The sequence below is a fragment of the Leptodactylus fuscus genome, chromosome 4 (genome assembly GCF_031893055.1).
Source record: "Leptodactylus fuscus isolate aLepFus1 chromosome 4, aLepFus1.hap2, whole genome shotgun sequence".
Lineage (NCBI taxonomy): Eukaryota > Metazoa > Chordata > Amphibia > Anura > Leptodactylidae > Leptodactylus > Leptodactylus fuscus.
Genome location: NC_134268.1, coordinates 132,771,334 through 132,794,807, shown reverse-complemented (window position 1 = coordinate 132,794,807; position 23,474 = coordinate 132,771,334). Strand labels below are relative to the sequence as shown.

At 43.9% G+C, this 23,474-nt stretch overlaps 1 protein-coding gene across 1 annotated transcript in view; it reads right to left on the bottom strand.

Moving 5' to 3' along the window:
* The window catches only part of ATPSCKMT (ATP synthase c subunit lysine N-methyltransferase), a 31,448-nt gene extending 7,974 nt beyond the window's left edge, over positions 1-23,474 (bottom strand). The window contains exons 1-4 of the mRNA XM_075271162.1: positions 23,420-23,474; positions 15,552-15,847; positions 4,709-4,846; positions 3,440-3,490 (exon numbers count right to left, since the gene is read on the bottom strand). Coding sequence (XP_075127263.1) covers positions 3,440-3,490; positions 4,709-4,846; positions 15,552-15,847; positions 23,420-23,432 — 498 coding nt within the window. The 5' untranslated portion in view covers positions 23,433-23,474. The remainder of the gene's footprint in view (positions 1-3,439; positions 3,491-4,708; positions 4,847-15,551; positions 15,848-23,419) is intronic.

The window sequence follows — 23,474 nt, the reverse complement described above, 5'->3', positions numbered from 1 at the left end:
GGAGCAAAAAAGGCGCCAGGGAAGTTGGGAGGGGAATCGAGTAATGGCGCACTTTACCACGCTGTGTTCGATTCGATTCGAACATGCCGAACAGCCTAATATCCGATCGAACATGAGTTCGATAGAACACTGTTTGCTCATCTCTATTGTTTATTTATATAGCACCATTAATTCCATGGTGCTTTACATTTGGGGGTTACATACAATACACAAAATATACAGGTACATATCATACTAACAGTGATCGGCTGGCACAGTGGGGTAGAGGGCCCTGCCCGCGAGGGCTTACAATCTATGAGGGAAGGGGGGTAGAGACAGAAGGAGAGGGGGAGACTGTACAGATGGCAGTGCGGTGATAGTGTTATTGGAGGTTGTAGGCCATCCTGAATAGGTGAGTCTTCAGGGTTTTCTTGAAGCCTGTGATTGTGGGGGTTAGTCTTATGTGTCTTGGTAAGGAGTTCCAGAGTATGGGGGACGCACGGGAGAAGTCTTGGAGACGGTTGTGTGAGGAGCGGATGAGGGCAGAGCGGAGTAGGAGGTCGTTGGAGGATCTGAGGTTACGTGTGGGCAGGTAGCGGGAGATGAGGTCAGAGATATATGGAGGGGACAGGTTGTGGATGGCTTTGTATGTTAGCGTTAGTAGCTTGAACTCAATTCGCTGGGCTATGGGTAGCCAGTGGAGGGACTGGCAGAGGGGAGCAGCCGATGAAGATCGGGGGGTGAGGTGGATTAAGCGAGCAGCACAGTTTAAGGTGGACTGGAGGGGGGCGAGGGTGTTTGCCGGGAGTCCATGCAGAAGGGTGTTGCAGTAGTCACTAGGAAAAGTCATTTTTAACTAATCACACCTTTGCATAGCCCTTAGAAAGTCTATTCCACACCTACCTTTTGTATGTAGATTGCCTCAGTGGTTTCTGCATAAGTCCGTTTATATTCATATGCTAATTAGACTAGTGCACGATAGATGGTGCACACCTCTCTCTGCTGTTTTCTATGGGAGGCTGCTGCTGATTACTCAGCTTCCTGTTTGCTTCACACACATAGAAGATAATGGGAGAGAGGAGGCTGCTGGGAACTTCCTGAGCTGGCTGGAGGCTCATTAGCATATGAATAAAAACGGACTTATTCAGACACCACTGAAGCAATCTACATACAAAAGGTAGGTGTGGAATAGACTTTCTAAAGCCTATGCAAACATGTGTTTAGATAAAAATGACTTTTCCCAGTGATAGAGCCCCTTTAAGTATAACCTTGTCTTCTAGAACACTCAGGAAAAGAGAATTAATTGACAATGCCTGAACCTCGCCAATTCTCCTGGATGAAGTGATGGCTTCTATTGACACAGCTTTAAGAGTAAGGCACCTAATAGAGCTTTCTGCCAAGGATTCAAATGGAGTTTTAGATAGGACTAGCAGTAGGTTTAAATCCCAGTGGGAGCTCTAGACCGAAGTACTGGTCTGCTTTCGAAGGATGCTTTGAAGAAGCGGCTGACCCAATGGTTGTCTGCCAGCTTGATCTGCAAAAAGGGCCCTCAATGCTGCAACTTGCACTTTGAGTTTGCTGGTGGACACCCCCTTTTCCAGGTCCTTCAAGAGAAAATCCAGCACCTATGAAACCGGAACCTCTGGAACCTCATGCAGAGGATTTCCTCAAAATTCTAAGAACCTAACCAAGGTCTCAGCATAGGTCCTAGAAGTAACTGGCTTCTTACTCTTTAAAAGGGTCTCAGTTGTTAATAATGTCCTTTCAAGTTCCAGGCCATTAGATGAAGAGCCGTGTCAGAATTTGGACCAAAATCCGCCTGCTGCGGCTAGCTGTGACTTTCGTGGCTTCCGATAGTCACGGCTTTCCACTCCGGATTAAACCCAAATGAATGAGCCTAGTCCCGAAGGACTGTCTTGACGCCGCTGCAGTTTCCACTGCGGAATCCGCATCAAAATAGGGCAGGTTGCTTCTTTTTCCACAAGTGGTAAATTACGGAAAAAGGAAATGACCGACTCCCATTCAATTCAATGGGAGCCGTTTTTTTACACGGATTTCGTGTCTAAATCCGGACCAAAAAAACTCAGTGTGAATCCAGCCTTAGAGGCAAACCTATAACCAATCATCTTGCAGCATCTTTCTGCTCCCTGACATCTGCTGATGGGATCACATATCCCCAGCTCATAAAGTCAAAAGGATCCTAGTTCAAATCAAGGGCCAGGAAACAGGCTTCTATCTGTTTAACTGGACCCCAGGAGTAAAACAAATCAGAGGCAAGGGCTTAGGCTACTAATACAAGAAAAAAAAAATCACAGTGACATTTTAGGAATTTGTAAATGAAAATCAGGTAATATTTGATGTAGCTGTTTGATAGTAGGCCCCCAGAAGGAATTGTGCTGGTATGCCCTAGATATCCCAGTCTGACAATGTGGAGGCGTCTTTGGTGTGCCTTTCTTTCAATAAAGCTTAGGTTTTTTATTCTCTTCCCTAATACCTTATGGTCTGTTTCTTATTAATTGATGTGTTCATGCAGTGCAGACTGTAACATATAGTATAGGATCTGTGCCTTTACTCTGTTTTGCGCTTATGTGCTAGTTAGTATGCTTTAGATATTCGATATACTGTGTCTCAGCCTGCACTGCACCTCAGTACTCTGTATGCTTATTATTTGTTAGACAAAAAATATAGGGCAATTCTGGGTAGTATTTATCAGAACTATCCACATTGGCCAACAGGCCCACTACCACATAAAAGACAACATAATTCTAAAAAAATATAAATTTATTGAAAAAATACATAAATAAATAATATATATTCAGAAGTAATTAGTGCAACCAGCAACAGATGCGATGAAACTACATACTGTTAGGCTTCCATAAGGTAATATATTTCATAAACAGTCAGTGCAATATTCCATAGCATAGTATTTCAAGAAAGTGAGTAACATTGGCTATATACAAGTATATAAAAGCTCTTGAGTCACTAGCATTGCTAACTAAGAAGCCAATGAATAAACACTTAGTGTTGAAAACAAAATATTGCAGACATAAAGAGGAGTATGTGAACTACTAGGACATTACCTGTATGTATATCATGCACCGATACGCGCCCCGACGCGCGTTTCACCACGCAAGTGGCTTCGTCAGGGGGAAATAGCTATACTTCTGAATATATATTATTTATTTATGTATTTTTTCAATAAATTTATATTTTTTTAGAATTATGTTGTCTTTTATGTGGTAGTGGGCCTGTTGGCCAATGTGGATAGTTATTATTTGTTAGTTAAATGATTATAAATAACTAATTTTGAAAATTAAAAAACCTGATTTGGGTGATCTGAATGATAAATTCTTCCTTTGAAAGAAATAATATGCATAATCTGAATAGACAAAGAACAACACATTGAGAAAAAGTACAGCATTTGTTCACTCTAGGAAACAATTAATATAAGATTACTTACCATCTGTGGTACTCCAAAGATGACAATATTTGTATACGATGAAAAACTAACCTAGGAAAAAATGTTATCATAATATTGTTAAGTGGATTAGATTTTTAATTTTAAATATTTTAACATTATGAATTTTAAGACTGAGTAATTTATATCTTTATAAACAATTTAACTTTTGTTGTGTCTGATATTAAATAAGTTGAATAGGACCTCCATAAAAACCACGAATATGTATATGAGGCCGTAGAAATGTATGAGTCCATATACTATCTACAAATATGGATCTATAATTGCTACAAAGTCACAGTCATGTGCCTTAGAGAGCCACTAAAGGACAGGAGGGACAATAGATCTAAAAAAAAAGGCCACCATAGATAAAATTGGGTAAGGAGAAAAAAATCCTTACCCCCCTCTTCCCTCCCCCTCCCTCTATTTAGATTTGAAGTCTCTCAATCCCAGAGTTTGACCACCAAGACCTTCTACATGGGTCTCTTTGTGCTCAACTCCTTCCCTTGAGGTCAGGTGAGATCTGCCTATACATGGTCTCTTACTCTGCTGTTAAAGAGTACCATTCATGACCTCGGGCACATGCAGTTTTATATAGCGCTAGAAAGCCGACTGAATTCAGCGCACTGTTGGCTTTCCCATTATGTCCCCAGGGGAAGAGATATTGGTGCAGTTACCGATAAGCACTTCACGGTCAGATGAGCATTTCTGACAGTCTAGATGGAAACGCCCCTCCTTACAGTACTGTCCGTAGTTCTATACTACGTTCCTTACAGCCCAGCCATGACGCTGAGCGGTGAGGAATGCCCCCCTAGTAATGGGCGAGTACTGTCAGGAGGCTTTGCATGCCTCACACATTCTGTTAGCTCCACCCCCTTTACATGGCAGAAACATTCAGCTGCTAAGCCATGTTCCAGGAGAGGCGGAGAAGGGGACCCTAGCCACAGGGAACCCCTCCATAGTCTACATTCAAACCTCAGAATCTCCCCAAAGTGGAGAAAAGCACGGCACAGTCACAAACCACAGACTTAAGCCACAGGAGCACGTAAGGCCAACAATGCAGTCCGTGGTGCTTGTTACCTATACAGCTCTCCTAGGTCATTAGGGAGAAAGCAGGCTGTACAACTTCCATCTACTCAACTCAAAACACATCTACGCTAAAATTTTACAGCTTTTGGAAGTATGAAGACATAATAATTAAGCATTCCGTTGGTAAGAGACATTAAGGTAATGAAACTACATTTAAGAAAAAAAAAAAATCTTTCTCAATACCTTCCATAAGTCAGATATGTGAAATTTGGTATTTTGATGAACACCTTCTCTCCATGCTCTAAATCTTGAATACCAAACAAGCCAAGGATTTAACTCGTAGCCAACAGCTTGGAACCCTTGCTTTGCAGCAGCGATCACCTTAAAAAAATATATATATATTTTCCGTTATATTGGAAATGTAAACAAATAAGCATCTGCTATCCCCTAAATTTAGGCCCTATACATATAATGGGGAAAAGTGAAAGTGCTGAGGGGAAAACAACAGTTGTGACAGATTATAGCAACGGTGCCAAAGAGTCACTGCTAAAGGGGCCGCACCATCACCATATAAACATCACACAGACAGCACACATACACCAACGCACAAACACCACACAAATGCCACAACACAAACACCACCCCACAAATACCACACATGCACGCAAAGACACTCAGATGGATGCACACTACACACACGGACGAACAGAACACATGTGTACTCACACACAACTACCGTACGCATGGACACTTGCTCTGTGCACGCAGAAACATATGGATCACACGTGCACATACATGCACACATATACACGGACCACATATGTGCATGCACACACGCATACATACACATGGATCACACGTGCACACACCCACAAATACACACACGCACGTGCACACACACGCATACATATACATGGACAACACACTTGCATGCACATACGCATACATAAACATGGATCACAGGCATGCACACATACACGTGTACACACACACGAACCACACACGTGCATGCACACGCATACACACACGTGCATGCACACACGCATACACACACGTACATGCACACACGCATGCACACACACACATGCATGCACACACGCATGCACATACATACACATGGATTACACACATGTACACTGATAAAACCTGTCTGGTATCCTTAGTGGCTGCTTGCACATTGCAGTATTTTTCACGGGCTCCAGGAAGTGGCGTATCTAGGAATGGCAGGGCCCCGTGGCAAACTTTTGACATGCCCCCCCTCCCGCCCCCGAAGACCTCGACCAACCCCCTCCTACACATTCCTGCGCACTGTATTATTCCCATAGTGGCCCCTTCACACAGTATTATCCCCCATAGTGGCCCCTGCACACAGTATTATGTCCCTTAGTGGCCCCTGCACACAGTAATATCCCCAATAGTGGCCCCTGCACACAGTATGATGTCCCATTTTGGACACCCATAAACAATTATTATACTCTGGGGTCTTTTCAGACCTCAGAGTATAATAATCGGAGACCCAGGGGGAGAAAAACATAAAAAACCTCTGTTACTCACTTATCTCCTGGCTCCTACGCTGTCAGCCTCCGAAGTAGTCGATCTTCAATGACGTCAGACATCACATGACCCGGGACACAGGCCGGGGTCATGAGACGTCAGACGACTAGGCCAAAGTCTGCACGGATTGTGGAGAGCTAAGTAACAGTGTTTTTTATGTTTCTTACCTCTCCCGGGCCGCCAATTATTATACTCGGGGGTCCGAAAAGACCCCCAAGTATAATGATAGCCGCGGTAGCGGCTATCACCAGGCCCCTAATGCCCCCTGCTGCTATGGCGATAGTTACACCACTGCCTCCAGGCCAGGGATTTGGCAGTTCCATAGACTTCTTTGTGTACAAAGCTGTGAATTTTGCAGGCTCCATTGAAGTCTATGGAGATGTAGAATCCATGGCCTGTAGACTGTAGTGTTACTGGAGTGTGCAAGCAGCCTTACTGAGCAGCGATATTGGTCAGGCGAAAACTGCTTCAGAGTAAGATTGCCATTATTGCATTCTATACAGGGAGCTTTCATTACTGAAGTCCTACAATAGATAGTTTTGTACCTGTAAACCAATTTTACTCTTTTGTCCGTGAACTACTTATAGATTACATTGGAGGAAGGGGGGAGGGTTGCATTATGTTGTTAATTGGGTATATATATTTTAGATGTTTGTGTAAGGAGCATAGATTTAAATTTTTGATAAAAAATAGATTAAAATATAGTTGTAATAGTTTATACTACATAATATGTATTGAATATGTAAAATCAATAAAAATGTTGAAATGAAAAAAAAAAAGTTGTTAAAATTAGTAAAATGGCAAAATAAGTAAAAATTTTAAGCATGCCTCCCAACAGTCCCAGATTCTGCGGGATATTCCCGGATTCAGGGTCCTGTCCCGCAGTCCCGGTCAGCGGGAGGTATGTCCCGGTTTTAACTCATCTGCGTCCGGAGTTGAATACATAGGCAAGTAAAGCAGGAGCTATCACAACTCAACGCTGCGATCTGGCTCCTGGATGTGTAGGTGCAATGTGATGACGTCACTCACATCATGCCTACAACTCTGTAAGTACGACTGAGGAGAGAGCTGCAGGTAGTGAGGGAAAGCTGAGTATCAGTGTTGTTTTGTGTTAAACATTGAGGGGAAACATAATGAAGGTGGCCCATGAAACTAGAGGCAGATGAAGGAGTGGTAAGAACGACATGAAACTGGGGCAGAGATGGAGGTGGGGGGCTTAAAAATGGGGCAGAGATGTAGGGGGGACATGAAACTGGGGCAGAGATGGAGGGAGACATGAAACTGTGGGAAGAGATGAAAGGGGGGCATGAAACTATGGGCAGAGATGGTGGACATGAAACTGAGGGAAGAGATGGGGGACATGAAACTGGGGGAAGATGAAGGGGGGACATGAAACTGGGTGATGAAGATGGAGGGGATCATTTAATTTAAGGGTGACTGTAGAAGGATTATACGGTGTGAAAAATTAATGGGATAATGGGCGGAGTCAACATAAAAGTGGGAGGGACTAAATTTGCCACATCGCGCATACTGTGCCACACATTTTGTCCCTCTTATTGTACTTCAGTTGGGAGGTATGTTTAAGTGGAAAAAAAAGATTTGCTGTAGCACTCTGAAAATGTCAATTACAGTGTGACACTGAAAATTTTACTTTAGCCAGTATAATCAACAATTTAACATATTTTATATCTCTATATTTAAAACTCAAATTCTGTAGTAGTCTACTCTATACAAATCCACAGTTCTCGCCCGATTTGGGTGAAATTTGGCACGCCCCCTCTCCACCCATGTTTGACCGCGGCATCCAAGGGGTTAAAACCTCCCATTGGAGCTCAACTCCGATGGGAGGGAAAGGAGCAGGGTGATAGCTGTAGGTAACACCTGCTTATGATGCCACATGCTCAGATAGTTAGCAGGCGGAAGGCCTGGGGCGTAGTATTATACCCTAGTGTGAGAAGTACCAAGCGCCCAGGACGTAATAGTAAGTCCAAGGTCGTTAATGGGTTAAAGGTTGCAACGATTTCAAGGATGGTGGAGTTTTTTTGCCATGATTGAGCAGCTTTAAAATGTGGTATTTGGCTTTTCTTTTTTTTTTCTTTTTTTTTTTTTTTTTTACAGGAAGCAAATGTATTCCACGTTTTCAACTGTGCAGGCCATCTTTATTCTATTACTACAATAGGAATCACAATCATGTGGGAGCACAGGAGAACGGCTCTGTGCATACTCAGCCACCATCTTTATTCTAACCCGACCTCTGATGCATTTGTCTATACTACAAACTCTTCTGAGAAATCTGCGGCCATTGGCACTGGCTGTCTACACATCCCCTTTTTCAGGTTTCAAAAAGTATTTTCGACCTCAGGTGACCATTGAACCATTACTGACTTTTTCCCTTTAGTGTTATCAGACAAAGCAGTGGCCATACTGGCAAAGTTAGGCACAAAGCGTCGGTAATACCCAACAATTCCCAGGAAAGCCCTCACTTTTTTTTGTGAGAGTACGTGGCCAGTTTCTACTGCCTCGATTTTATTGTTCTGAGGCTTGTATCTCCCTCTCACTACCTCCCCTTCTCTGTCTCCAGTTATCCCGCCCACTACTAGCCATTCCCAACTAACTCTGCCCACCCTTTCATACCCATCTTCCTTCCAGATTTCCTGCTGCGAGATGGCTTCTCCCTCTTTTCTGACTCTGCCAGAGCGCAATAGTCCTGGCGTTGCTCTGTGCTCTGCAGCTGGCAATCCATCTTTACGGCGCAAGCTTGAGAGCATAGTGACATTCTGTTTCCAGAAACGGGGAAACTTAAAGTCACTGGATAAAAAGAAAATGTCCCTGGAGCGGTCCCATGAATGCCCCAGGGATATGGGTAAATATACTCACCCGAAAATGTCCTGAACCCCCCAAAAAACTAAAACAGCTCAGGCAGAAACTACAAGAAATAAGGGTGGGATCTGTGTCCCCCCAGTGAATACAATGAAAAAAGGATTTTATGGTGAGTACAAAAAAAAATACAATTTTCTCGCTTATTTCACTGGGGGACTCAGCACCATGGAATGTCTTAAAGCAGTCCTAGAGGACGGGAAATACACAGCCATGCGAATAACATAGGCAAGCAGCTGTGTGCTAGAACCCAAGCTGGCATCAGCAAAGACCAAAGAATGGAGCTGGTAAAACTTTGTTAAAGTGTGGACAGAGGCCCAGGTGGCAGCCTTGAAGACCTGGGCAGCAGAAGCCTGATGACAAACAGCCCAAGAGACTACAATGGCCTTAGTGGAGTGAGCTGTCACACGGAAGGGCAGGTCCGTACCCTTAAGCCGAGAGACCTTCTTGATTGCAGACCGAATCCATCTAGAGATGGAAGCCTTAGAAGCAGGTATACCCTGGTGAGGACCCTCAGGGAGGACAAACAAGGTGTCTGAACAATGGAAAGGGTCAGTGAAAGACAAGTGGACCCGAATCCAGACAGTGAAGGGAACGCTCACAAGGATGCTTAGGGCTCGGACAGAAGGTTGACAAGACAATGTCCTAGTTTATGTGAAAAGAGGAAACCACCTTCAGCAGTAAACATGGTGGTGGACGAAGGACAACCTTGTCATTGTGGAGAAGCATAAGTGGAGACTGCCGGGACAGGATAGCAAGCTCGGAGATCCTGCGAATGGAAGTAATAGCCACCAAAAAGGCAAACTTCCAGGACTGTCCAAAAAAGACTTGAATGGGGAAGCCTGAAGCATCTCAAAGACGAGATTAAGATCCCACGGATCCATGAGAAGGGGGAAGAGGAAGCGCAATGTACCACACCCTATAGTAAGGTCTTCACCTGAGGGCAGAAGGTCAGGGTCTCCTGAAAAAGGATAAGAAGAGCAGAAACATGTCCCTTAGAGAAGAAAGACCAAGACCTTGATCCAGACCAGACAGGAGAAAAGCCAGAAACCTGGGAAGAGAGGAGGAGAGCGGATGATAATTGTTACTCTCACATCAGCAGATGTAGGCCCTCCATGTGTGGTGGAAGATCTTGGCCGACTTGGGCTACCAGGCCTTGAGTATGGACTAGATAACAGGTTCCAAAAACCCACGGTGCCTCAGAACCTCAGCTTCAACAGCCCCCTAGTTAAATGCAGCTGATGTAAGTTGGGGTGGAACAGCTGGACACCTGGAAGGTCTTGCCAGCTGTAAGGTCTGTCTGCAGGAGAAGAGGCCAAGGAGCATCTGCCAACAGAAACATGAGATCCGTGTACCAGGCCCTGCGGGGTCAAACCGTAGTCACCAAAATGGAGGGGATGATCTTGGTCTTGACCTTCTTGAGAACCCAAGGGAGGAGAGGAGGGAACAGATACAGAAGGTGGAAGTCCGACTAGAGAAACATGGTTGCGTCGGCTGCGATGGCTCAAGGGAATCAGGCCACGTACTGAGTTATCTTGTGGTTCAGACAGGAGGCGAAAAGGTCGATGTCGAGCGTGCCCCAGCGGGAGCACAACTGGAGGAATATTCCCTGATGAAAAGACCATTCGCCTGGGTCAAGTTTTTCTTGGCTTAGGTAGTCTGCCGTCCAATTGTCCACGCCTGGAATATGGGCAACTGAAAAAGCAGGAACATGACACTCCGCCCACAGGAGAGAGCTGAATGCTTCTAGAAGGGTCGCACGGCTCCTGGTGCCCCCTTGATGGTTCAGACAGGCGACTGCGGTGAGATTGTCGGTCTGGGCTCGACCCGGCGCCCCTGGAGGTGAGAGGTCCAATGAGACATGGATAAGAAGATAGCCATGAGTTCCAGCAGGTTGAAATGGAGGTACAACTCTGCCCTAGACCACAGTCCCTGAACGGTGAAGGCACTGAATACTGCACCCATGCCAGATGGACTTGTGTTGGTGGAGATTACCTGCTAACGGAGTGGAAGGAAGGACTTCCCTCAGGAGATTCCTGGGGAGGAGAGCCAACAAGGAAGCTCTCGACAGACTCAAAAAGGCAGGCGAATCAGTGAGTCGAGGCTGGATGTAGACCTGTCCCAGCGTGCCAGAATAACCAACTGTAGAGGGCGCAAGTGAAACAAGGGCAATGGGGACGGCCTAGAAGGTTGAGACAATTGTGCCCAGGAAAAGCATACAGAACCGCAGTGAACAAGGAGAGGTCCTCCAAAGGAGGGACACACCAGACTAAAGAGTCACAATCTTGGATTTTAGAAGGAAAACCTTGCCCTGGAGTGTGTCGAGGATCATGCCCAGGAATTCCATGCACCGAGAAGCCCAAACCAGTGAAGGAGGTCCAAAATGATCTGCAAGCTGGAGAGGTTGTCTGCCCTGGGGGGGGGGGGGGGAATCATTGCAATTCCTGTGTGGCACAGGATGGCCATGAGAGACTCCATCACCCTGGTGAAGACCCAGGGGGTAGACGCCAGTACGAATGGAAGAGCAACAAACTGGAAGTAATGCGAACCCTCCGCAAAACAAAGAAAACCGCTGATGGCCAGCGCAATAGGAATGTGGAGATAAGCAAAGCGGAAGTCTATGGACGAAAGGAATTCGCCCATCTCCAGGCACCACTGACATCAGAGACTCCATGCAAAACCTGTGGACATGGAGGAACCTATTGAGCCCACTCAGACCCAGGGTAGGATGAAGAGAAACAAACTTCTTAGGTACAGTGAACAGGTTGAAGAAGTAACCCCGGAAACGGGGGACTATGAATCCCTGCCACTGGAGAGTGGAGACAGCATCAAGGAACATGGCTGCTCAAGGGTGGGAGAAGACAAAGTGGACGGGAAAAAAAAAAATCTTCCGTCTGGAAGGGAGAATTCTATGAAGTAGCCGGTCGACACCACCTCTCGGACCCAGGAGTAGTTGACCCTGACAAGCCAGGTCTCCCAGAAAGAGACAAAACAAAGAAATAGGTATACAGACACTCAAAATAGTGAGGTCAAAAATAGACCAAAACTCGTAATAAGAATATACAAACTTTAATAGTAGCACATTAAAAAGTTATACAAAATAGATGATGATGCGAGTAACACACAGATAAATGTACAAAAAAAGAGCCCAGCAAAGAATCCAATACTGCCCAGGATAGTTATTAAATGTAGTTAAACGTGAGTGGTAAACAGAATATATATATATATATATATATATATATATATATACACCACATGGACCAGCAAGGTAAGCTAAAGCATAAGGCCAGATTATACAAATGCTACCAAAAGGAGGCCAAATATATCCTAAAGTATATATAGTGCAAAGTGCAATAAGGCAAACACACAATTAAGCTAGAAGTATGTAAGCATTGAGTACTTATAGACAAGAAAAAATGGCCACAAAGTAGATTGTAAAAGACTTAATAAACGGCAGCAGAGGTTACACAGCAGGTCTATCATATTAATGAATGGAAGTACAGCTTACCCATGATATAAACCACGTAAGTAGAAGTAGAGGGGCAATAGAAGAAACCGCCGGCTCGCACGGGTGCTAGGTTTAAACTGACTTAGCACACTGTCTGTGAGAGGATATAGACTATGAGGCGGAGCTGACAGCTTTTCATTCTCCTAATGTCAGCCTCCTAGTGGCCCCTCCTGATAATACTTGTCTATAGACGAGCACTGTGAGCAGAGGGAGGGGGCGTTCCTCCCCACTCACACTGTACAGCGCGATAGGCGCTGATGTGGAGAAGGACGTTCCTGACTGTCAGAAACGCCCTTCTGACTTAAAGTGGTATGGTACCGGGACCGATAGCGCTTTACCCGGGTCTTAGATCGGGAAAGCTGATAGTGCGCTGAATTCAGCTGTCAGCTTTCCAGCAGTATATGGAACTGCATGTGCCCGATCTGATGAAAGGTCCTCTTTAACTTACACAAGTGATTCTGAGATTTTTTTTTCATAACACATTATACTTCATGTTAGTGGTAAACATTGATCCAAATTTTTGTATTTACTTATAAAAAATTTTTTTCAAAATATGAAATTCTCTGCTTTTCAGGCAGATAGTTATACCACCCAAATACATAAATAAATATTATCTCCCATATCTCTGTTTTATATCGGCATCATCTTTTGATTGTCTTTTAATTTATTTTGGACGTTACAAGGCTTACAAGTGTAAGGGTGCATGCACACTACGTAACGCCGGGCGTGTATGAGAGCCGTACACGCCGGCATTACAGCAGGGCTGCCGAACACTTCCCATTCACTTCAATGGGAGCGCTCGTAACAGCGGCGTTTACGAGCGCTCCCATTGAAGTGAATGGGAAGTGTTCGGCAGCCCTGCTGTAATGCCGGCGTGTACGGCTCTCATACACGCCCGGCGTTACGTAGTGTGCATGCACCCTTACAGCGATTTTCCAGATTTACAAGAAAATTCTCCAAACTAATATTTTAGGGACCACTTCATTTCTGAAAGGAATTATAAAGGCCAATATAATAGAACCCCCCCTTCAAATCACATTTTCAAAACTGCACCCCTCAAATTATTCAAAACAGAATTTGGGATGTTTGTTAACTCTTTCAGCATTTCATAAGAATAAAAATAATATGGAGGTGAAATTTAGACATTTCATTTTTTTCACTAATACATTCATTTAGACCTAAAATTAACACATTCAAAAAGGGTTAAAGGAGAAAATGCATCTGACAGTTTGTTATGCAATTTCTCTGGAGCACAGAAATACCCCACATGTGGGTGCAAACTGATTTTGGGCTCATGGCAGTGCATGGAAGGGAAGGAGCGACACTGGACGTTTGAAAAGCAGATTTTGATGGAATAGTTTTCAGGCGCCATGTCTCATTTGCAGAGCTCCTAGAGTACCAAAACAATGCAACCCCCCCAAAAGTGACCCCATTTTGGAAACTACACCCCTCACAGAATTCGTCAAGGGATATAGTGAGCATTTTGACCTTATAGCCGTTTGACAGATTTTACTAACCTTGGGATGTGTAAGTGAAAAATTATTGAAATGTCCCTTATATCCCTTATCCCCAAAGTTTTCATTTTCACAAGGGGTTAAAGTAGAAAAAGCCCCCCCACAGTTTGTAATGTGTAATGTTTTTATTCTTCGGTTTACAGAGTTGGTTGAGGGCTTATTTTAGTGAGCTCCGATGGGGATTAAGGAGCAGCATGTTAGCTGTAAGCTCCTGATGCCGCCACCGGCATTCTGTATAGCCGGCAAACCTTTAGGATTCCCTGATCGCTATTGATCACGGCACCTTAAGGGTTAAACAGAGGGGATCGGTGCAATCACCGTCCCTGCTGTTACAGCAGGGTTCCCATGGTGATCGCACGGGCTCTGCTTCTAAGCCCCTGCGATCACCATTTCGTACAGGCACGTGGGAATGCGGGAACTAACCACATTCCCTGACGTGCCTGTACGTGAAATAGCGTAAAGGGGTTAAGGCATTGACAGTTGTGATTTACTATGATGTTCATTTTCATCTGCCAATTTTAGGTGGACATTGCAACATAGTTTTTCATGGAAACTTCAGCAAAGATGTCAACATAGTCTTATACACTCAGTGGCCAAAAGTCACGGTAAGGCGTATCCCAGTGCTGGTTGTGTCGGATATGACACTCAAACAGTGTGACGCGATGCAGCCTATGGCACTAGGTCATTGGACCATGGAACAGTGGTGGCATGTGGCATGGTCTGATGAATCACGGTTCCAGTTGTACAGAGCCGATCGCGTGTGAGTGTGTGGAGTATACCCCATGAAACCATGGATCTTGCATGCCAATAGGGATGTGTCCAGGTGGCTCCGTCATGGTCTGGGCCGTGTTCACATAGTCGCAATTGGTCTCCATTGTCCAGAAGCAGGGATCAATGACCAGTACTCGATACGTGCAACTTATGGCAGACTATCTGCACCCCTTTCTGGTGTTGGAGTTCCCTGATAGGGATGCTGTGTGCCAACAGGACAATGCAACAGGTCATCGCTCGTTGGCGGCACAGGACTGGCTCGATTGGCCTGCCCACTCTCCCAACCTTAACTCAATAGATCATTTATGGGATGCTGTGGATACCAGTGTCCGCTCCATGGACCAAACGCCAACTACACAGGACTAATTGTGGGCTGCAGTGCAGACTGTGTGAATCAATATCTCTCCAGAACTCTTCCAACACCTTGTGGAGTCCATGTCTCGTCTTGCTGCAGTTATCAGGGGTCGCGGAGGGGCAACCCACCATTAACGGCGCATCCGGTACCTTCCCATGACTTGGCCACTGAATGTATATTGTTGAGCCATTTTTTTGTGTCAAAGTGCAATGATGTGCTCAAGGGGAAAGAGACAAGGTCAAATACACCAAATTGTACTAAACTTTTGTAGCAAAATTCAGGTCTAACAGTAAATTAAGCAAATAATACATTAAGTCTAGCCTGCAGTAGATGTATCATTTAGCATTAGTCACTGGTAAACTGACATATTTTCAGACTACCTGCTAAATTTACACTGTATTAGTAAAGATAGAATTGTATTGTAAAATTGATTAACAATACTTTCAGATTATTTTTCATACAGCATTACTATTATATATAGCTAAAAAAAAATTGCTTGGTACTTACAATCCGTCCATCACCACTACCAATATCAACGACAGTTCCGCTTCTAAACTTAAGCATTTTCAATACATTTTTCACTTGAATTTCTGATGCAGGCACATACGGCAGGCAAATTTTTCTCAAAGCAGGTGCAATGAATGGAGTAGCAACGGCATATAAAGCCAATAAAGTGCCTCCCACAAGACCTGTTGCAACTAGTCCCCATTTCTGAGTTTTCGAAGTGCCAATATTATAATTCGAAGTAAACCCTTCTTCTGAATTACTCTCACTGGAAAGCAAATTTGATATCCTTGAAAAACCTGTAATTGAAGATAAACAATTATTAAAAACAATATTCTAGGAGGAAAAACACAGGTATCCTGAATAGATTATGTCTCATGATAAAATATTAGACCCTATGTGTACAACACATGACCGAAAGTGCATCGAAAGTGGGGCTGAGTGGCATGCATTCAAATAACAGCAGAGTGCATTCCGTGATGCATTAATGGGGGATTCCGATATGTTCTAGTGACATGGAGCACGAGTTTTTAAAAATATAGGTTTAAAGGGATTCTACCATTAAAGCAACTTTTTTTTTTTTTTTTTAAATTACCACATTGGAATAGCCTTAAGAAAGGCTATTCGTCTCCTACCTTTAGATGTGGTCTCCGTCGCGCCGTTCCTTAGAAAAACCGGTACTTATCGGTATGCTAATGAGGTCTCAGCAGCAATGAGGGCGTCCTTTTTCTTTATCTGCCTCCTCCCCTTGTCTATCATCTTCTTTCTTCGTCATGTCTGACGCCTGCGCAGTCAGCGAGACCCTGTTAGAGCTGACTGCGCATGCCGGCTGGCGGCCATATTTGCAAGGCTGCAATTGAGCGCATGCGCAGTACGCTCCTCACATCTTCGCCGAACAGAGTGTACTGCGCATGCTCAGTAAGGTCCGTACAGCCCTCTGACGCCTGGATGAGTTCACTCAGAGCCGACTGCACAGGCGTCAGACATGACGAAGAAAGAAGATGACAGACAAGGGGAGGAGGCAAATGAAGAAGAAGGACGCCCCCATTGCTGTCGAGACCTCATTAGCATACTGGTAAGTACCAGTATTTCTAAGGAACGGCGCGACGGAGACCACATCTAAAGGTAGGAGACGAATAGCCTTTCTGAAGGCTAGTCCGATGTGGTAATTAGAAAAAAAGTTGCTTTAATGGTAGAATCCCTTTAAGGCTGTGTTTACAGGTTCAGGTTTACAGATGCAGTTTGTACAGCCAAATCCAGGATAGTATTTAAAAAATGTAAAAAAAAAAAAAAAAAAAAAGAAACAAAAAAGAAACAAAGCAAATGAGTATTCTATGCTCCCAGAGTCAGAAACCACTCAGACCTCTGCAGCTTAACACCCCAGATGTCATGGTCAGTAGCAATTATGGCATCTAGGTGATTTGGTGGCAAAATCTACCCCCCCCCCCCCCAAAAGGCTGCCAGAAAGCTGAGTGACGGCATATTTGTAGTCTAATAACACCGGATCTAGGAGCACCAAAAATTTATATATTCACATAAGGGGTGTCCTCAAGACAAACATTAAAACTTAACTTTTATTGTAAAATCAAGTAAAAGGTCAGGGCAGGCAGCCCCTATTGTTATAAATACCAAAAAAATTTTTTTTAGGAGTGTGATATACATCCCAAACACTAGGGAATCTGAGCGTAGTCCCCTTATTCTGGGATAAAGACTGCCTAGTCAGTATATATTCAATTAACTTCTAGACACCTAATGTTATTGATAACAAATAAAACTACTGTGTACCATAACCAGCGCCGCACCTCCCATGAGGCAACCGCTTCAGGCGGCGCTATGCCAGGGCCTCGGGAGGGCGGCATTTTTGCCGACCTAAGCCAGTCCAGGACAAGCTGTCCTGGACTGGCTTAGCGTCACCGTGTCTGCAGCCTGACACGGGAAGCGAGCGGTGTATTGGGGCGGCCCTGCTGGACGCAGCGCTGCTCCAGCGGCTGCCCCTCACACTCAGGCAGAGAGCAGGTCCTCCTCCTGCCTGCGAACTCCGCTCGGCCACGCCCCTTTTCAGCTCGACCCCGCCCCCTTCCGTGTGGCCCCGTCCCTTTCATTTGACCCCGCCCCCCAGCTCCAACCCTCCTCCGGGGGGGGGGGGGGGGCGCGGCGGCAGAAAGCCCAGGTTCACCCCCGACCATAACCTAGCAATCTTAGCTCTGATACACTTTCTCCTAGGCTAGTAGTGCTCCGGTGTTGCAATAGATTAACCCTTCTATTCTCAGATCCACTCCCCTACTGATACCTAAGGGAGATTGAGAGCCATCTGTTTTCAGCCCACACCTTTCTCCTACATGGGGTTAATAATGAGTGTTCCTAGGTGCTAGAAGGACTCCAAAATCTAATCCCAGAGTCTGGTTATGATAAACCAATATGGTGATATTGTTCCTCCCACCATTCTCTATATATTTGTTGCAACTTGTTTCTTTAACTAAAAATCATCAGGAGACAATAAAGTTCTTGATAGCACACGATGGGCGGTCAAAACCGCAGTTCTCGGGACCCTGGTGGTGAGTCCCGATACTTTCAGGAGGTCGACCATGCGCAGTCTGTTCTGCCCGAGGCCTAGAAGTCTGAAACCTGCGCCGGAAGAAGAGGACGTTGCTGACGAAGATGGAGGCGGCGCTGGAGAGTTCTCTCGCAGCATTAGGGATGCCCCCAGTGCTGCAAGAGAACTCATTTGCATACCAACAAAAACCGGGATTCCTACGGAACGGCGGCGCGGAGAAGACAAAGAAAGGTAGGAGAAGAATTGCCTTTCTTAAGGCTATTCTGACGTGTTAATGAGGGGAAAAAAGCGTTTGTATGATAGGATCTCTTTAAATGGTATCAAACCAATACAAATTTGGTGTCACTGTGTTCGTACTGACACACAGAATAAAGGTAATGTCATTGTTACCAACATTGAACGCTGTAAATTAAACCCATATGAAATTGGTGCACGTGCATTTTTTTTCCAATTGCACCTCATTATGAAATTTTTTAGCTTCCCAGTACAATGAATGGTGCCATTACAAAGTACAATTTGTTTTGCAAACAATAAGCGATCGTGTGAGTCTGTGAACTGACTAATTTAAAGTTATGGCTCTCGAAATGTGGGGAGGGAAAAACGAAAAATGTCCGGGTCTTTAACCCCTTCCCGACCCATGTGGTACTATTACCACATGGATGTCTAGTGCTTCACGACCGATGTGGTAATAGTAGCACATGGATGTAAACAATCCCCGCAGTGCAGTGCGGGCGTTCTTGGAGCAGGTGTTAGTTGTATCTGACACCTAACAGCCTGCTCCATCCCCCTCCATCAGACATGAGTGCTGATTTTGGGTTTTAACCCGTTGATTGCCGTGATCAAACATGATCACGGCAAACAACGGGTTGCCCGATCTTGTAGGGATCCCCGGCACCCCCCGCTGCGAGATCGGGGGGTGCTGGTATCCCTACCATGTAGCCAGGGGTCTGATTAGTCACCCCTGGCAGTCCTGAGTCCCACTTACCTTTCTTATCCTGTGCGGGATCTCCTGAAGATAAGCTGTCCCGTCCGTCTGCACGAGCCGAGCTTCACTTCCTGTTTACAGAGTGATAACGTGCAGGCTCTTACTGAAGCCTGTGACTCACTCTGTAAACAGGATCAGTGATGCAAGCTTCACTCATGCAAGTGTCCCATAGGGACACATGAAAAAGTTAAAAAAAAAAAAAAGTGGAAAAAAAAAAAGTGTTTTGAAACAATTAATAAAGTTATCAAGCCCCAAAAACCCTTTTTTTCTATAGAAAATGAATTATATAAAAAAAAAAACTAAAAATTAATAAAAACAATACATATTTGGTATCGCCGTGTCCGTAACAATCTGTACAATAAAACTGAAACAATATTTAATGTACACGGTGAATGACGGAAAAAAAAAACGGAAAAAACTCGCCGGAAGTAGTGATTTTTCGCCATCTCACCTTACAGAATGTGCTATAAAAAGTGATCAAAAAGTCAAATGCACCTCACAACAGTACCAATAAAAAGCACACATTGTCCCGCAAAAAATAAGCCCCCAACCAACACTGTCAACCAAAAAATAAAAATGTTACGCCTCTCAGAAGATGGCGATGCAAAAAACATTGATTTATGTCTCCAAATGTGTTTTTGTTCTGCAGAATTAGTTACGCATAAAAAAATAATATAAATGAGGTATCGCCGTAACCGTACCGACCCACAGAATAAAGATAATATGTTACTTATACTGTACGCTGCATGGCGAAAAATTTACAAGGTAAAACGCAATACCGGAATTGATTTTTTTTATTTAAATCCAGCAAAAAAAGAGTTAATAAAATGTATTCAGTAAGTTGTAGGCACCCAAAAATGGTGTCATTACAAAATACATCTCATCCCGCAAACAACAAGCCCTTATATGGCTGCGTCACCAGAAAAGTAAAGAAAATATAGCATCTAGTAATGCAAGAATAAAAACCCGCAAAAATCGCCAAATCATTAGAATACAACTGGCGGCGTCAGGAAGGGAATATATAAGCTGTGCGAGCGAATATCAGGGGACACCCCAGATTTAGAGCTTACGAGGGAAAATATACCAGAAGTGACCCCAAAGTGACCCCCAGAGTGACTCCCCCAATTATAGGAGCTACTGGGACATAGTAGGAAATTCGGTGTTTGCAATGTCCTCCGCACAGCTTATACATTCCCTCTTCGCCATCCGCTGTGCAGTCACGTCCGGGATACTAATACTCACTACACCCCCTGATAAATTCTTTGAGGGGTGCAGTTTTTAAACTGGGGTCACACCTTTGGGGAATCCACTTTTCTGGTACCCTACAGGCTCTACAAACATGACATGGCGTCCAGATACCAAACATCTGAATCTGCGCTCCAAAAGCCGCATCGCGCTCCTTCCCTTCTGCGCCCTGCTGTGTGCCCAAACTGCATTTTATGCCACATATGACACATGTATGATACTGGTGTACCCCGGATAATGCACGTAATGTCATATGTGGGTATAAATTGATATTAGGGCACAGCCAGACACAGAAGGGAAGAAGGGTTATTGGGTTTTTGTAGCACAGACTTAGACGGTTTGTTTGTTTTTTTTTGGATGCCATGACACTTTTGCAGAGACCCTAAAATTTCCCCTACAGAATGGGGTCACTTCTTGGGGAATTCCAGTTCACTGGCACCTCCAGGGCTCTGCAAAAACAACATGGCACCCAGAAAGTCCCTCTAAATCTGTACCCCAAAAGCTAAAAAGCGCAGTGCTCCTTCCCTTCTGAGCCCTGCTCTGTGCCCAAGCAGCAGTTTATACCTACATATATAATTTTTTGCCCCTCAGGAAGGCCCACTTAATAGTTTTAGGAGTGCAGGTCTCTACGTATTGGGCACCGAAATGGCAGATTTCTTTAAAAATTAAAATTTTCATTTTGTACATTAATTTTTGGGAAGCATTTTTAGGCTCAAAATGATAATACCCCTTTATTCATTCCTTGACAGGTGTAGTTTCTAAAATGGGGTCACTTTTGAGGGGTTTCCATTGTATTGGTACTTTAGGGGCTCTGCAAATGCGACATGGCACCAGAAAACTGCCCTCAAAAGCCAAATAGCCCTCTTTCCATTCTGAGCCCCGCCATGTTCCCATACAGCAGATTATGGCCACATATGGGGTATTGCCGTGTTCAGGAGACATTGTGTGACAAACTGGGGGGCTTTTAATTCTCTAACTACTTGTAAAAATTAAAAATATGGCACTAAATGGACGATTTATTGGAAAAAAGTAATTTTTCATTTTCACATCTCAATGGTAAAAAAAAATCTGTGAAACACCTGTAGGGTCCAAGTGCTCACTAAACCCCTTGATAAATTCCTTGAGGGGTCTAGTTTTCAAAATGGGGTCATTTGGGGAGGGGGGTTTCCACTGTTCTAGCACTTCAGGGGCTCTCCAAATGCAACATGGTGCCTGAAACAGATTTCAGCTAAATTTGCCCTCTAAAATCCCAATAGCGATCCTTCAGCTCTGGACCTTACAGTGTGCCCATACATCACTTTACATCCACATAAGGGGCATTTCTGTAGTTGGGAGAAAATGCTTGACAATTTTTGGGGTGCATTTTCTCTTTTAACCCCTTGTGGAAATGCAAAATTTGGGGTTAAAGCAACATTTTATAGCAAAAAATGTCACTTTTCCTTTTGTTGGGCCAATTCTGTTACACTCCTGTAGGGTCAAAGTGCTCACTATACCCCTTAGTAAATTCTTTGAGGGGTATAGTTTCCAAAATGGGGTCACATTTGGGGGTGTCCACTGTTTTGGCACTTTGGGAGCTCTGCAAACGGGACATGGTGCCTGAAAAGTATTCTAGCAAAATCTGGCCTACGAAATCCAATTAGCGCTCCATCCGCTCTGAGAGCGACCGTGTGCCCGTACATTAGGGTACCAGCACATATTGGGTATTGTCGTGTTCGGGAGAAATTTTGTAACAAAATGTGGGGTGCAATTTTTCCTTTAACCCCTTGTGAAGATGAAAAATTTGGGGCTACAGTGACATTTTATTATAAAAAAAAGTAATTTTTCATTTTCACATCTCAATGGTAAAAAAATCTGTGAAACACCTGTAGGGTCCAAGTGCTCACTATACCCCTTGATAAATTCCTTGAGGGGTCTAGTTTCCAAAATGGGGTGACATTTTGGGGGTTTCCACTGTTTTGGCACCTTGGGGGCTTTGCAAACGGGACATGGTGCCTGAAAAGTATTGTAGCAAAATCTGGCCTACAAAATCCAATTAGCGCTCCATCCGTTCTGAGAGCGATCGTGTGCCTGTACATTAGGGTACCAGCACATATGGGGTATTATCATATTCAGGAGAAATTGTGTAACAAAATGTGGGGTGCAGTTTCTCCTTTAACCCTTAGTAAATGTGTAAATTCTAGGGCTAAATGAATATATTAGTGACAGAAATTGAAAAATGTAAATTTGACCTCCATTTTGTTGTAATTGTTGTGAAATGCTGAAAGGGTTAAGAAACTTTCTAACTGCTGTTTTGGATTCTTTCAGGAGTGCAGTTTTTAGAATGGAGTGATTTTCGGGGGGTTTTATTAGAGAGGCCTTTCAAGTACCCTTCAGAACTGAACTGGTCCCTTGAAAAATGTGTTTTGGAAATTTTCTTGAAAATTTGGAAAATTACTGCTTGACTTGTAAGCCTTATAATATCTGAAAAAAATGAAAGGGTGATTAAAATTTGATTGCTACATAAATCAGAGACATGGTTAATTATATTTATGAAAAAATTTGGGTAGTATGGATTTCTATTTGAAAGGCTTGCAATTTCAAAGTTTGAAAACTGCATTTTTTTCAAAATTTTCACCAAATTTCCTATTTTTTCATAATGAAAGACAAAACATATTGACAAAAATTTACTACTGACATGAAGTACAATGTGTTACGAAAAAACAATCTCAGAATCACTTGTGTAAGTTAAAGCGTCTCAAAGTTATTGCCATTTAAAGTGACACATGTCAGTTTTGAAAAAGAAAAAGAGGCCTGGTCCTCAAGTCACTTTTGAGCTGTGTCTCTATAGGGTTAAGGGGTTAATGTCATGTTTATAACTTCTACATACCAAGCTATACATGTAACAGTATGCCACTATATTATTTAGTACAGCAACATATAAAGATTAACTAAAAGCCAAAAGGAGCTTTCCTGATGTACACACTTAAACACACATCAGAACACACGACTGTGTACAGAACAAACTGTGCGAGAGCGGGCCTAAAGCTCAAGAAGGTTATACCGGTATTACCGTTATAGAAGGAAGTGCTACATCTCAATAACACTGACCTTTATCTGTCATAGTCACTACAACTGATACAATACAGACACAGGGTATAAGGAA